This window comes from Salmo salar, unplaced genomic scaffold (genome assembly GCF_905237065.1).
Source record: "Salmo salar unplaced genomic scaffold, Ssal_v3.1, whole genome shotgun sequence".
In the NCBI taxonomy this organism is placed as follows: domain Eukaryota; kingdom Metazoa; phylum Chordata; class Actinopteri; order Salmoniformes; family Salmonidae; genus Salmo; species Salmo salar.
The window spans coordinates 568-17785 of NW_025550570.1; the positions used below are offsets into that span (position 1 = coordinate 568).

Sequence of the window (17218 nt, forward strand, 5' to 3'; positions counted from 1 at the left end):
AATCAATATTTACATATCGATTCATGAGTTACTAAGCAGAGAACATCAGGAAGTAGAGTGTCTTATTGATACCTAATAATGCCAGCCTTTATTGCTATAGACCAATAAGAAATTACAGTGATATCAACATACATTATGATTATTTATGATTACTTATCAATACCATATGCATTTCGCTGCAGCTAGCGACTGGAACGAGCTGCAACTAACACTCAAACTGGACAGTTTTATCTCAATCTCTTTCTTTCAAAGACATCATGGACACTCTTACTGGCACTTGTAGCTGCTTTGCTTGATGTATTGTTGTCTCTACCTTCTTGCCCTTTTTGCTTCTACCATGTTGTGCGGTTGCCATGTTGTGTTGCTACCATGTTGTGTTGTCATGTGTTACTGCCTTGCTATGTTGTTGTCTTAGGTTCTCTTATGTAGTGTGGTCTGTCTTGTCGCGGATGTGTGTTTTGTCCTATATATATATATTGTCCTATATATATATAAGCCCCCGTCCCTGCAGGATGCCTTTTAGAGACTGCCTTGGGACTTTGTTTTGGTACACTCAGCACAGATGACATGAGGTCCATTGAAAAGACACAAAGCCGCATGGCCTTAGACCTCTGTAGCTCAGTTGGTAGAGCATGGCGCTTGCAATGCCAGGATAGTGGGTTCAATTCCCAGGGCCACCTTTACATAAAATGTATGCACGCATTACTGTCAGTCACTTTGGTTAAACACATCAGCTAAATGGCATGTATTATTAGACTTGACATAATAATGGGACATTTAACAGACAGTATTATAACAGAGAAACTATTGAATTTGATTAAACATCTTTCAAGACCAGAAGTGAAATGAGCTACCTAGCGGCTCAGAACGAGTGTGACAGAGACCAACATGATGGAACAGAGATACGAGGAGAGGGATAGAGGATGGCCCCTGCTCGGGTGGTGGTGGTAACTATAGGTGGAGTCACGGTGATGCTGTTCTCAGTGATGACATTGGTGACTGGTGGCTGGACAGTGGTATCCACTGTCACTCTGATGGACCTGAAACAGGTCCCCACGTTCCTCGCGCCATCCACCGCCACCAGCTCTACCTCCGGGGAACAGCAGGAGGCGCTGTAGGCTGCCAGAGTCACGGTCATATTCCCGCACTCCTCCACCGTGGTGGTGGTGTTGAGGGTTCCGTTGCCCTGGCGCAGGGGTGATGCGCCGATGCCCGTCCCATTGCCGTCCGTCAGGTTGGCAGAGAGCTCCCACATGGACAGGCTGCAGTCGTCAGAACAATTGGCTGTTACGCTGACCACATCGCACACCGGACGGCTGAAATCTGTCACCTGCAGGGGAGGGGAAAGAATTACATTTTTATTAGGATCCCCATTAGCTGACGCCATGACGTTAGCTAGTCTACCTGGGGTCTGATACATTTAAAAAGACACTAAACCTGGAGGAAAGACATGAGTTTTCCTTTTAATCCCTTATGTCATTCTAGCCTGGGTACCAGTCTGTTTGTGCCATCATTCCACTCCCTGCTACTGCATGTCATGACAAGGAATGGAATGTTGGCACAAAAAGACCTGGAACCAGGCTACTGTAATTCTACCTGTTCACCCAGAACAGAGAAAAAAGAAAAGCAGGCCAACACAGAAACTAAACACCCTGTGTTCCTCAGAGTTACCGGTGAAACAACGGAGAGGCGCAGGACGGCGTAGTTGGTGTCGGTGGCCCCGGGAGACTCAGCCTCGATGGTCAGGGGTGACGTCCGTGCCCGACACGGTGTTGGCGGGGGCCGTGAGGGTCACTGTACCGTTGGCACTGACCCCGGTCACTAGCGTCAGGGTTGTAGGGGAAGAGGAGGGGAAGCCCCGGTCATTTGTGGCCCGGATGGTGAAGGATCCGCCTGTCCCGTTGGTTGTCACAGTGAACAGGACTGAAAAGGGTGTTCCAGGCTCCAGGTCACTTTCTGCCTCAGCCTGAAACCAGACAGAACACAACAGAACGTTCAGCCTCAGCCTGAAACCAGACAGAACACAACAGAACGTTCAGCCTCAGCCTGAAACCAGACAGAACACAACAGAACGTTCAGCCCCTCAGCCTGAAGCCAGGCAGAACACAACAGAACGTTCAGCCTCAGCCTGAAACCAGACAGAACACAACAGAACGTTCTTCCTCAGCCTGAAGCCAGGCAGAACACAACAGAACGTTCAGCCTCAGCCTGAAACCAGACAGAACACAACAGAACGTTCAGCCTCAGCTGAAACCAGACAGAACACAACAGAACGTTCAGCCTCAGCCTGAAACCAGACAGAACACAACAGAACGTTCAGCCTCAGCCTGAAACCAGACAGAACACAACAGAACGCTCAGCCTCAGCCTGAAACCAGACAGAACACAACAGAACGTTCAGCCTCAGCCTGAAAGCAGACAGGGAAAGGGGGATACCTAGTCAATTGTACAACTGAAGGCATTCAACTGAAAGTGTCTTCCACATTTAAGCCAACCCCTTTGAACCAGAGAGGTGTGGGGGGGCTGCCATAATCGACATCCACGTCTTCGCGCGCCCAGGGAACAGCGGGTTAACTGCCTTGCTCGAGGGGGGAAAATGATCGATTTTTACCTTGGGGATTTAATCCAGCAACCTTCCGGTTACTGGCCCAACACCTAACCACTAGGCTACCTTCCTCCCACAGAACTTTCTGCCTTAGAACACAACAGAAAAGTCTGCCTCAGCTTGAAACTAGACAGAACCCAACATAACGTTCTGCCTCAGCCTGAACCAGACAGAAGACAAACAGAATGTTCTGCCTCAGCCTGAAAATCAGACATAACACAGCAGAACGTTCAGCCTACTGTAGTCATACATCCAAATATGGAGCTTTGTGTACTCACTACCCAGTATTGGCAGGCTACAAGTTTCCCCAGGATACCTCCCAACACTAACCATCACAGGGTAAAATGAAAAATTACCAGACCCAGTGTCAAGGAGCAACTCAACAACTCTGATTCTTGACATTTGACCTTGGCACTCACCGTCACCATAACAGTGGAGGCTCTGAGGCGGGTGGAGGACTGTCTCTGGAAGCTGTCTGGTAATGCCCTGGTGGTGGCGCTGTTCTCTCCTCTCAGACGCACAACAAACTCCCCATCCGGGGATTCTGTCCATGGTAACCAGGAAGTCTCCGCTGCCGACTGATTCCAAGGTTCCACTGACCTCCCTGACCCCGAGGCCTCAACCAGGGCCACCTCCGTCAGACTCACAGATTCACTCCCCGTCACTGACACCAGCAGGGTGGCATTACACGCCTAGGGGCGGAGAAATGTGGAGTTTAGGAGGTAGCTAATGTATAAGTAGCAAATCACATTATACTTAAAGGCTGCGATAGAAACTTGTAAGTAAAGAACCAAAAGGTTAGGAGTGTTAAATCAACGTCAATGTTAGGAACCACAATGGAGGAACTGATCTACATAGACAGCATTTTGGTGCCCCTGTAAATATCTACCCCAGGTCACTGTGCTCTAACTGTTAACAAACTGTTTGTTTAAATCCTGTCTCACTGTCACGCCCTGGCCATAGAGAGGGTTTGGTTCTCTATTTTGGTTAGGCCAGGGTGTGACTAGGGTGGGCGTTCTATGTTCCTTTTTCTATGTTTTTGTATTTCTTTGTTTTGGGCCAGTATGGTTTCCTAATCAGAGACAGCTGTCTATCGTTGTCTCTGATTAGGAATCATACTTAGACAGCCTTTTCCCCACCTGTGCTTTGTGGGATCTTGTCTTTGTGTAGCTGCCTGCTGAGCAGCCCAGAACGTCACGCTGTTTTCTTCTGTATTGTTTTGGTGAGTTTCATATTTATTAAACATGTGGAACTCTAAGTACGCTGCGCCTTGGTCTACTCCTTTAGACGAACGTGACACTCACCAGCTTGAGGACGGGACTCTAAAACAGCGAAGGCTGGATGAGGTCCCTGGGACACCTCCACAAAGTCAAACAGGAAGTCGATGGCGCTCTGACCTGGAAAGAGAAAGTCAAAGAGCTCTTTGACCTCTGAACATGGAATAAAAGCATACGCTCAACAGTTGTTAATAAAGAATTATAGAGTTTTTTGAAAAATCTCTGAAATTGTGCAAGGCGCAAATAGTTGTAGGTACTCCGTAACAATGTGTTACCCATACACTTCACCTGCCAACCTAAATACAATGTTAACACACTGTTCAGCACACTATTACAAATGGTTGCTCACTTGCCTAATTTCTATGTAATATGCCCTCCAGAAAAGCCAACGTTGTCGCACTCACCTACGACCTTCAGTGAGTAGGGCACAGTTGACGACACACTGATTTCCATAATCCCGCTTGGCTGTCCAGCCCCAGTGTGAGGAAGTTCCCCACGGTTTTAATCGTTGCCAGAGACCCATTTACCTCCCGCTACTCTGGGACACACCTGTGGGATGACATCACCATAACCATAGCAACAGAGGTGGGAATTTGCCCCAAGCTACAACAGAAATAAATGTCTAATGATTTGAACAGAGTGCATGTTTGTGATTTCTTAATACCAGGAGGGTAGCTCTCCAGGAACAGGGTTGGAGTTAAAACCTACTGGAGGGTAGCTCTCCAGGAACAGGGTTGGAGTTAAAACCTACTGGAGGGTATCTCTCCAGGAACAGGGTTGGAGTTAAAACCTACAGAAGGGTATCTCTCCAGGAACAGGGTTGGAGTTAAAACCTACAGAAGGGTATCTCTCCAGGAACAGGGTTGGAGTTAAAACCTACAGGAGGGTAGCTCTCCAGGAACAGGGTTGGAGTTAAAACCTACAGGAGGGTATCTCTCCAGGAACAGGGTTGGAGTTAAAACCTACAGAAGGGTATCTCTCCAGGAACAGGGTTGGAGTTAAAACCTACAGAAGGGTATCTCTCCAGGAACAGGGTTGGAGTTAAAACCTACAGAAGGGTAGCTCTCCAGGAACAGGGTTGGAGTTAAAAACCTACTGGAGGGTATCTCTCCAGGAACAGGGTTGGAGTTAAAACCTACAGAAGGGTATCTCTCCAGGAACAGGGGTTGGAGTTAAAACCTACAGGAGGGTATCTCTCCAGGAACAGGGTTGGAGTTAAAACCTACAGAAGGGTATCTCTCCAGGAACAGGGGTTGGAGTTAAAACCTACAGAAGGGTATCTCTCCAGGAACAGGGTTGGAGTTAAAACCTACTGGAGGGTATCTCTCCAGGAACAGGGTTGGAGTTAAAACCTACAGGAGGGTATCTCTTCAGGAACAGGGTTGGAGTTAAAACCTACAGGAGGGTATCTCTCCAGGAACAGAGTTGGAGTTAAAACCTACAGGAGGGTAGCTCTCCAGGAACAGGGTTGGAGTTAAAACCTACAGGAGGGAATCTCTCCAGGAACAGTGTTGGAGTTAAAACCTACAGGAGGGTAGCTCTCCAGGAACAGGGTTGGAGTTAAAACCTGCAATAGGATGTCTCTCCAGGAAAAGGGTTGGAGAGACCCGTTTTACATATATCCAGGAAGTCCTATTGAAATCCGAAGACCAATTTTACAACAGAGACTTTGTGATGAGAGATTTTAATGTCAATGAGACTCCCCTGGTTAAATAAAAATGATAAATGAAAAATCTGTGGAATACCTGAGGGGCTGGTGAGAGTGAAGGAGAGGGAGCTTCCTGTAACATAAGCAGTCAGGTTTCTCACAGACTCATCTACAGTGAAGGAGAAATTATCAGCCCTTCCTGGACTCCGCACAGCCTGTAGAATGGTCACCTGAAAGAAAGAAAGAAAGAAAGAAAGAAAGAAAGAAAGAAAGAAAGAAAGAAAGAAGGAGAGGAGTGGAGAGAGAGAAAGAGAGATGGTGGGTGAAAAATGGCAGATGCATCTTTCAGAAGCAACTCTCCCAGGGTGACATGTTGCTGCACTACAGAAGCCTCGTCTTGGAACATGGCCATTGGGGCTAGGCTCGGTCCAACATCACAAGGTTGGGACAACGTCTTAATAAACGAGTGAAAACTTTTGAAAATAAATAAAATCATTGGACCAGTGCTGATACCTTGTTTAGAATTGTTCCACATTTATGCAAAGAGTTATGGGATATTAGAACTCTCTTGTCCCAACCTTCACATTGTGGACCTAGCGTTACCCTAATGTTTACTATTGGTGTCAAGGTTACCAATGAAGAGCTGGAGGATTCCACAATGATGCTGGTGGCCTTGGGCAATTCTGTCTTGGTGACCTGTATGGCCTGGCCACCTGAGGCCTGGGACAGCTCCATGTAGAGCTGGGAGTCTGACTCTACCATCCGACTGTGCTGGACCTGTCCTTGGCCCTGGTCACTAGCCCTCCTACGACGGAGCCCCAAAGAGCCAGTTAGGAAGAAGGACACCTGGGGGGCGGGGCGGGGGAAGAGAGAGAGGATATATAGTGAAAAGTAAAGGAATTTGATGATCTCTCTACGATTGTGAAGGTCAATAAGTCCAAAGGCAATGGAAAAGAGAGGAAAATGTAAATATTGCCGGTTAATGTTGCTTGTGACATAAAGTATAACAAGGCCCAGCTACTCACCACTGACTTAGTGCGTTCTATGAGAGCGATCACCGTGCCCATTAGGTTCAAGTCTTTTGCGGGGGCATCGGTGAAAAGGAAGATCTCTGAAGAGGGGGGTGCACCAGTTAAAGCCACCTGTAGAAAGCACAGGGGACACAGTCACACTAGCACACCATTAGAATGTATTGGGAATGCATTCTGTGTTGAACTGGCAGCTGGAAGGCAAATTCAAAAATACAAATTCATAACAGTTATATACAGTCTTATTTGGGTTGTACATGCCTGTCCAACACTACAGGTTTGTCAGTCACTGTACCTGAAGTCCTGATAGACTCATCTCTGGGAAATCCCCTCCTCCATCAGCACTCAGTGCATTGATCTGGGCCTTAAAGACATCTGGGTCCGTGGTCCGCATCAGGGGCCCAAAGTCTTGTGGCACAAAAATAATAGGATAGGACAAGGTCCATGTCATATGTGTTATCCATGTCATGCGCGTATAAGCCTTTTCAAACTATTTAACCTTATGTATTAGCAAACATATCATGACGTTAGCGATAGTCAAAATCTGTTACATTTGTGACCGTCTAAATCATTATTTGGCCCATTTAAGCAGCATGCGTCCCTCCTACAGACAAGGGGAGAAGGGCTAGGTAAAGGGCTCCATTTTGTTGTTCTGAACATATGCAATGTGTCTGCCTCTGATGTAAAACAAATGTTTGACTTCCACACAAAATTACTTCCTTACCTGTTTTAGGTTTAAGGAAGTGTGTAGGTCGCATTTTTTATCATAGAGCTATGAGAGTTTAGATCCGCCTGCTTGAGACAAAAATCAGCGATTGCATTGTCATGTCCGTGCGATGAAGCAGTCCAGCTGGATAAATGTTTTTCGAAGGACCGCCCCTTTGACGTAACGTTGCAGTGAAGTGATATAAATGGATGTAATGATGCAGCCGAACCACCAGAGGGAGGCAAATACACATGAATTCAACAGAGGACATTTACACGGTCCTAGGAAGGTCTAGATGGCTGTCTTCTGATTTATAAAACAGTAGAAAATCAATAAAATAAGTCATGTAAACATTACCATATTTTTTTCTTATTCGAGTGTCCGATTCCAGGGACTGTCAGTCAGCCAGAATGCATCATGGCTGCACCGCAAATCACACCCTGCTCTCCACATTGTGCACTACTTTGGACCAGGGCCCATAGGGTACATGATACCATTCGGGACGCATCCCATCTCTCACCTGGGTCATTGAAGGGGACCAAGATGTAGGCTGAGGGTTCGTCTGGCGTTCCTCTCTTGCTGTCGATGATGAGCGACGTCGTCTCCCTTACCGCTGCGATGTCGTCCGACATGCTGCCGGTGGTGTCGATCACAAAACACAGAACTCTAGATCCATTCTTAGAGATCCCCATCATCCTGAGAGAGTGAGAGAAAGAAGGAGAGCGAGAAAGAAGGAATCTCTTTATGTTTTGTGCAGTGCAAAAGTTGTTGCAGATGTGCAGCAGGGGCAGAGGCAGATAAATGTGCTTGAAGAAAAGGACTAGGGCTAGGATGGACTGTAAGTTAGGTTCAGGACTTTTTGTTCGATGAGCCCCTGGCTGTCCCATGGAAAATCAAGGGTGGAGGTTCCAGCGGAGGGCGGCATTCTCCAAAAGTCAGAGAAGGAGGAAGGCGAAGGGTTTGGGTTTGTCTTGCCGACCAGAAGGCATGGGGTTGGAATGCTGGCCACCAGGCGGCATCTTGGAGGTTGCACACTTGCCACAGGAGAGGTACCCGAAGGGCATGGCATGCTGGTCACACAAGAGGAAAGGCACGGGTGTGGTGCGCTGACCACTTGAGAGAGAAAGCCCGGAAGTTGCACACTGACCACTAGTGATGGAAGCCTATGGGGTGGAACGCTGACCACTGGAGGAGAAAGACCCTGGTGTGGCACAGTGGCCACTTTAGAGGGTAGACCTGGAGTTGGTGGCCCGCTTGCCACAGGAGAAGGGCCTGGAGGTTGTGGAATAACCAAAGGCTGATGCTGAACGTGATGGGAGCTTGATGGAGGTGATGTCTGCTGTACCAGCTGCTCCAGGAGGTCGCCACGGGATGGGAGCTTATGTTGTTTGTCTGTATTGTCTGGTTGGTTGTTGATGTCTTTTAACATCTCTAGGAGGAGCTGGTATTGAAAGGGGCTGAAGAGTTCTGCCTGTGTTCTGTGTGTGTTTTGAAGGCATTTGTGGATGACCCCTGCACCTTCTTCTGGTAGGTTGTCTGGTTTCATGGCAGCAGTCTTATCCGGCTCGAAGGGCCATGAAGAAAATAACTAGCCTAGGGTGGACTGTAAAGTTCGGTTTCGGGACTGTTAATACCGCTATGGTACATCGGTCAGGATGTTAGAGGAATGAGCAGGAATCAAATGCTTGATTTTATTGCACACACAGATAAATAGAGCACATTTGGTTGTTTGGAGGTTATGGAATCGCTGTGTACTATTTTACCTTTAACTTGTTATATCTCTTTTTATATCCATGTCCTCAGTTTGATAATAATGTCCCTTAGTTGTGTTTATCCTGGCAGTGACCTTAGTTTATACATGTTATATGTTAAGTCTATTCCCCATTGTCACCTGGCACTGCTTTGTCATGTCTGCACTTTTATGTGTTTCTAAAGTTTCCTTATTAAATCTCCAGACCACCACATCCTGAAGCACACACTTGTTATCCACATCAATCCTACACTACATGGCAAATGCATGTGGACACCCCTTCAAATGAGTGGATTCGACTATTTCAGCCTGTATAAAATCGATTACACAGCCACGCAATCTTCATAGACAAACATTGGCAATAGAATGGCTCGTACTGAAGAGCTCAGTGACTTTCAACATGGCACTGTCATAGGATGCCACCTTTCCAACAAGTCAATTAGTCACATTTCTGCCCTTCTAGAGCTGCCCTGGTCAACTGTAAGTGCTGTTATTGTGAAGTGGAAACATCTAGAAGCAACACTCACTACTGAGTTCCAAACGGCCTCTGGAAGCAACGTCAGCACAAGAACTGTTCGTCGGGAGCTTCATGAAATGGGTTTACATGGTCGAGCAGCCGCACAAAAGCCTAAGATAACCATGTGCAATGCCAAGCGTCGGCTGGAGTGGTGTAAAGCTCGCCGCCAATGGACTCTGAAGCAGTGTAAACGCATTCTCTGGAGTTATGAATCACGTTTCACCATCTGGCAGTCCGACAGACAAATCTGGATTTGGCGGATGTCAGGAAAACGCTACTTGCTCCAATGCATAATGCCAACTGTAAAGTTTTTCATGGTTCGGATTAAGCCCATTAGTTCCAGTGAAGGGAAATCGTAATGCTACAGCATACAATGACATTCAGAAATGGTTTGTCAAGATCGGTGTGGAAGAAATTGACTGGCCTGCAAAGAGCTCTGACCTCAACCCCATCGACCACCTTTGGGATTAATTGGAATGCCGACTGCAAGCCAGACTTAATGCCCAACATCAGTGCCCGACCTCACTAATGCTCTTGTGGCTGAATGGAAACAAGTCCCGCAGGCAATGTTACAAAATCTAGTGGAAAAGTAAAAGAGGAGTGGAGGCTAAAGAAGCAAAGGGGGGACTAAGTCCATATTAATGTCCATGATTTTGGAATGAGATGTTTGACGATCAAGTGTCCACATAGTTTTGGCCATGTAGTGTATTTCCAAGGTCTTACAAGCAACAACTCAACACATCCATCCTAACTACCTACAGTGCACTTGGAAGTATTCAGACCCCTTCCAATTTTCCACATTTTGTAATGTTACAGCCGTATGCTAAAATTGATTAAATACATGTTTTCCCTCATCAATCTACATACAATACCCCATAATTACTGTGAAAACAGGTTTTTTACTCTTTTTTGCAAACGTATTCAAAATAAAAATCAGAAAACCTGATTTACATAAATATTCAGACCCTTTGCTATGTGACTCGAAATTGATCTCAGGTGCATCCGGTTTCCATTGATCATCCATGAGATGTTTCTACAACTTGATTGGAGTCCACCTGTGGTAAATTCAATTGATTGGACATGATTTGGAAAGGCACAAACCTGTCTATATAAGGTCCCACAGCTGACAATGCATGTCAGAGCAAAAACCAAGTCATGAGGTTAAGGAATTGTCCGTAGAGCTCCAAGACAGGATTGTATCGAGGCACAGATATGGGGGAAGGGTACCAAAAAATGTCTGCAGCACTCTAGGTCCCCAACAACACAATGGCCACCATCATTCAAAAGTAAGAAGTTTGAAATCACCAAGACTCTTCCTCGATCTGGCCGGCCGGCCAAACTGAGACATCGGGGGAGAAGAGCCTTGGTCAGGGAGGTGACCAAGAACCCAATGGTCACACCGACAGAGCTCAAGAGTTACTCTGTGGAGACGGGAGAAACTTCCAGAAGGACAACTATCCCTGCACCAGTCCACCAATCAGGCCTTTATGGTAGATTGGCCAGACGGAAGCCACTCCTCAGCAAAAGGCACATGACATCCTGCTTGAAGTTTGCCAAAAGGCACCTAAAGAACTCTGAGACCATGAGAAACAAGATGCTCTGGTCTGAGGAAACCAAAATTGAACTCTTTAGCCTGAATGTCATAAGTCACGTCTGGAGGAAACCTGCCACCATCCCTACGGTGAAGCATGGTGGTGGCAACATCATGCTGTGGGGAAGTTTTTCAGCAGCAGGGACTGGGAGACTAGTCAGGATCGAGGGAAAGATGAACAGAGCAAAGTAAAGAGAGATCCTTGATGAAAACCTGCTCAGGACCTCAGACTGGAGCGAAGGTTCACCTTCCAACAGTTCAACGACCCTAAGCACACAGCCAAGACAACGCAGGAGTGGCTTCGGGACAGGTCTCTGAATTTTAGAATAAAGCTGTAATGTAAGAAAATGTGGAAAAAGTAAATGGGTCTGAATACTTTCTGAATGCACTGTAAAGATCTTACACGCCACACCTTCTTCCAACCCTAGACCTTTTGTTCATGGTCCTTTGAGCCGGATGCCATGACCCTCCACAACAGTGCTTATATGATCAAGTACAATTCCCAACCGTAGGAAGTCTGTGTCCCCGGCAGCCCCTCTGATGTCCTCCAGCAGCTGGCTGGTTGCAGCCACGGCCACCTCTGCAGCTGCAGTGTGCCAGTTGCCATGGCTGGACTCAAGTGAGTCCTTGTTGATCCCACCTGTAGGCTCCTGCCTGCTTGTCTGGTCCGATAAGCCCCCATGGCTGCACTTCCCTGCCAACCGATAGAGATTATCAGGACAATACGATGGTGACTTACAACCGCCGTCAGGATCTTGTATGTTATTACATTGATGTTTCTTCTCTGCCAGTCAGTCAGTATGCTACTAGCCTGGTCCTACAGATGCCGAATCTTAATTTGATCATCTTGTTGTTGCAGGAATTTTCCATGCAAACTTGTAGAGATTTCAAGATTTAAAAAAGCTTCTAAAGTTTGTAATTTCCAGTTTAGACTTGATTTACCCCATCGTAACCACTTCAAAATAATTATATTAATTATAATCCACATAATAATTCACATTTCCTGTTTCTGCAGGATTATTTTCCTGCTGTGAGAAACTGGGTCAAATTAAGATAAGGCATCTTTAGGTCTATTCTGTATGTGTTTTAGCTAACTTCTCATTTTGCTGTTGAGGAGCTGTATAAAGCACATTTGACCAAAGCACATAGAGACATAAAACTAGGTTGGTATGCTATTGCTATGCTACCTCCGGTCAATTCACAGTGTAAATCTTATTAAATTCAGATTAGTGACTGACTCTACCTTTTGGTTTGATGGAAAAAAAAGGTTCAAGGCTAAAATATCCCGAGGTCAGCTTCTTGTCTCTGATGATGTCTTCTAGGATGTTGTTCTGGCAGTCTTTACCGACACAGCTCCGACATGTGGGTGTGTTCTTATCTGGTGGATAGAGGTTTCACAATATAAACTACATCCTGGTACTTTGCTACACAACACTACTTGATCTAAAACAACTTTTGATGTAAAACACCACTACATCACCTTTATTAGGGCAGTATGTTGTGACTGCATAAGGCATCATTACATCACCTTTACTAAGGCAATATTGTCACGTTGGTATAAAGGGATCTGGAGACAGGCGCAGGAATGCGTAATAGGGGTTTTTACTTCCCAAATTACAGCGTGCCGTGTAAAGGCATGGGGACGAAGACCAAAAACACGTAACAAAAACACAGGGTTGAAACCCAAACAAAAGCATGAGGAGTACCTCGAATAAATACCTCAATCACACAATGATCATCACACGGGACGAGACCCGTAATCATCTGTGCAGTACATGCGACACGAGAGCCAAAACAACGCAGCACAGGTACTCACACGCACCAACGGATATAGTAACAATACTCAACAGGACAATGGTGAACAAAGGGCACACTTGTACAATTAATAATCAAATGGGAATAGGGACCAGGTGTACGTAGTGACAGTTCCGGAGGACGAATATGTTGTGACAACATACAGTGGGGGAAAAAAGTATTTGATCCCCTGCTGATTTTGTACGTTTGCCCACTGACAAAGAAATGATCAGTCTATAATTTTAATGGTAGGTTTATTTGAACAGTGAGAGACAGAATAACAAAAAAATCCAGAAAAACGCATGTCAAAAATGTTATAAAATGATTTGCATTTTAATGAGGGAAATAAGTATTTGACCTCTCTGCAAAACATAATACTTTGACAAGATCCTTCCGTGTAGTTCTGGGCTGATTCCTCACCGTTCTCATGATCATTGCAACTCCATGAGGTGAGATCTTGCATGGAGCCCCAGGCCGAGGGAGATTGAAAGTTATTTTGTGTTTCTTCCATTTGCGAATAATCGCACCAACTGTTGTCACCTTCTCACCAAGCTGCTTGGCGATGGTCTTGTAGCCCATTCCAGCCTTGTGTAGGTCTACAATCTGTCCCTGACATCCTTGGAGAGGTCTTTGGTCTTGGCCATGGTAGAGAGTTTGGAGTCTGATTGATTGATTGCTTCTGTCGGCAGGTGTCTTTTATACAGGTAACAAGCTGAGATTAGGAGCACTCCCTTTAAGAGTGTGCTCCTAATCTCAGCTCGTTACCTGTATAAAAGACACCTGGGAGCCAGAAATCGTTCTGATTGAGAGGGGGTCAAATACTTATTTCCCTCATTAAAATGCAAATCAATTTATAACATTTCTTCCATGCGTTTTTCTGGATTTTTTTGTTGTTATTATGTCTCTCACTGTTCAAGTAAACCTACCATTAAATTATAGACTGATCATTTCTTTGTCAGTGGGCAAATGTACAAAATCAGCAGGGGATCAAATACTTTTTTCCCTCACTGTATGGCATCATTACATCGCCTTTACTAAGCCAATATGTTGTGACTGCTTAAGGCACCATTACATCACCTTTACCAAGGCAACATGTTTTGACTACATATGGCATCATTACATCACATTCACTAAGGCAATATGTTGTGACTGCATAAGGCATCATTACATCACCTTTACTAAGGCAATATGTTGTGACTGCATAAGGCAATATTTGACCCACATCCTGTTGTTTCTGTATAATGAGCAACAGACATGTAATTTTCCTTACAGCATAACATGACTCTGTTTTGTCAACCACCAATTCAGGACAAAGACACTATAACAATTGGCATGTGGCTGTTCTTTCAGCAGTATAGTGCACTGGTCTGTATCAGATTGTTGTCCTGAGTTAATTAAACACTTTCTGCATGTATCTTGGCATCTTCTGATCGTTGGCGAACCTGAATGTACACCCCTGGTTTCTTCAGAGGAACATCAACCTGCATGTTTCAGTTGGCAATTAGTCATCTTCAAACTCATTCAGCCATTTTCAAACTACTCCCGTCTTTAACACACACCCAGACGCACACCCTCGTAATACCTGCAACAGGGCCGATGTCCGACACGTCTGATCTGATGAGATTGGAATGGGGAAATCTGTTGCCCAGTTCTATCCAGTTACTGTGACTGTAGAAGTCCTGAAAATATATGAATGACAAGTTGTTTAAAATAGTGTTATGACAAATGCCATGTTATTTGTTTATTAATGAGAAAACTGTTTTTAAATGCTTTTAAAAAACTAAATATTTCAGCAAAAGCAATATATCTTGTCTTGTGGAGTAAGGAGATAATGAAAATCATTTAAATCACCTGTAAGGTGTGTAAAATGTCTCCCAGCTTCTGTCTTGCTTCCTCAAAGTTCTCTTGCTTGATGCTGGCTTTGACAGAGCTCACACCATCTGTGATGAGTTTCCGCCCCTCCACGAACGTCTCCCCATCAAAGTGGTACTCTACATCGGACGTGTGACGGATGTCAACTCTGGCATTTCTCCAGGAGACGTCTGATATGGCACTCTGGAAACTCTTAGCAGACCCCGATGAGGAGCAGGCTAGAGCCAGAGACTCTACAGTCAGTGGTCCAGGCTACACACACACACACACACACACACACACACACACACACACACACACACACACACACACACACACACACACTTTAATACACATTGGTGTAAAAACAATTTATTTCACTATACTGTATACTGTACTACATTAGAAAACATAACACCAATACTTTCTTTACTAAGACAAAGTATAAATATAAAACAGTGACTGTACATGAGTCTGATGTAGTCTTTAGTTTTGTGGCTTTAGTTTACTTACCGGCAGAGTGAAGTCTCTTCCCTCAACAGAGGCTAGTTGCTTGCACACCTTTGCCGTGGTCTGTAAGATGGCTTCCCTAGTGATCTCCAGGTGGTCCATGGAGCTGCCTGAGAGGAGTACCAGGAACCCCTGGACCCCTGTCTGCAGGAGGAGGAGAGAGACTACTGCCAGGACTGATGACATCATCAACCAGTCTTTGGGAGGGAGAGGACAATCAACATGATTTATCATAATATTATAGTTTAATCATACAGTGCCTTCAGAAAGTTTTCACAACCCTTGAACACATTTTGTTTTCTTACAGCCTGAAATTAAAATGCATAAAATTAGATTTTTTTCCACTGGCACATTTTCTTTAACAAATAATTATTCAACCCCTTTTTTATGGTCAAGCCTAAATAAGTTCAGGATTAAAAATGTGCTTAACAAGTCACATAAGTTGCAATAATAGTGTTTAACATGATTTTTTAATGACTACCTCATCTTTGTACCCCACACATACAATTATGTGTAAGGTCCTTCAGTCGAGCAATGAGTTTCAAACACAGATTCAACCACAAAGGACCAGGGAGGTTTTCAAATGCTTCGCAAAGAAGGGTTTCTATTGGTAGATGTGTATAAATAAAAAAAGCAGACATTGAATCTCCCTTTGAGCATGGTGAAGTTATTAATTACACTTTAGATGGTGTATCAATTCACCCAGTCAGTAAAGCCCATTTAAACTGTAAATACACATTAGTGGACTTATGTAATCAATATATACTGCTCCAAAAAATAAAGGGAACACTAAAATAACACATCCTAGATCTGAATGAATGAAATAATCTTATGAAATACTTTTTTCTTTACATAGTTAAATGTGCTGACAACAAAATCGCACAAAAATAATCAATGGAATTCCAATTTATCAACCCATGGAGGTCTGGATTTGGAGTCACACTCAAAATTAAAGTGGAAAACCACACTACAGGCTGATCCAACTTTGATGTAATGTCCTTAAAACAAGTCAAAATGAGGCTCAGTAGTGTGTGTGGCCTCCACGTGCCTGTATGACCTCCCTACAATGCCTGGGTATGCTCCTGATGAGGTGGTGGATGGTCTCCTGAGGGATCTCCTCCCAGACCTGGACTAAAGCATCTGTCAACTCCTGGACAGTCTGTGGTGCAACGTGGCGTTGGTGGATGAAGCGAGACATGATGTCCCAGATGTGCTCAATTGGATTCAGGTCTGGGGAACGGGCGGGCCAGTCCATAGCATCAATGCCTTCCTCTTGCAGGAACTGCTGACACACTCCAGCCACATGAGGTCTAGCATTGTCTTGCATTAGGAGGACCCCAGGGCCAACCGCACCAGCATATGGTCTCACAAGGGGTCTGAGGATCTCATCTCGGTACCTAATGGCAGTCAGGCTACCTCTGGCGAGCACATGGAGGGCTGTGCGGCCCCCCAAAGAAATGCCACCCCACACCATGACTGACCCACCTCCAAACCGGTCATGCTGGAGGATGTTGCAGGCAGCAGAACGTTCTCCACGGCGTCTCCAGACTCTGTCACGTCTGTCACGTGCTCAGTGTGAACCTGCTTTCATCTGTGAAGAGCACAGGGCGCCAGTGGCGAATTTGCCAATCTTGGTGTTCTCTGGCAAATGCCAAACGTCCTGCACGGTGTTGGGCTGTCAGCTCAACCCCCACCTGTGGACGTCGGGCCCTCATACCACCCTCATGGAGTCTGTTTCTGACCGTTTGAGCAGACACATGCACATTTGTGGCCTGCTGGAGGTCATTTTGCATGGCTCTGGCAGTGCTTCTCCTGCTCCTCCTTGCACAAAGGCGGAGGTAGCAGTCCTGCTGCTGGGTTGTTGCCCTCCTACGGCCTTCTCCACGTCTCCTGATGTACTGGCCTGTCTCCTGGTAGCGCCTCCATGCTCTGGACACTTCGC

General features: G+C 45.5%; 1 protein-coding gene across 1 annotated transcript; it reads right to left on the reverse strand.

Annotated features, from left to right (window-relative positions):
• Positions 1–2163: 2163 nt before the first annotated feature.
• On the reverse strand, positions 2164–15462 carry LOC106596622 (von Willebrand factor A domain-containing protein 7). Its single transcript, XM_045713887.1, has 13 exons — positions 15280–15462; positions 14767–15039; positions 14498–14594; positions 12365–12499; positions 11629–11815; positions 7784–7959; positions 6853–6965; positions 6555–6671; positions 6163–6375; positions 5627–5759; positions 3898–4001; positions 3024–3296; positions 2164–2208 (listed from the first exon to the last, which is right to left on the reverse strand). Exons 1-13 carry the CDS (start codon positions 15460–15462, stop codon positions 2164–2166), a joined length of 2049 nt encoding a protein of 682 aa, XP_045569843.1.
• Positions 15463–17218: the final 1756 nt, after the last annotated feature.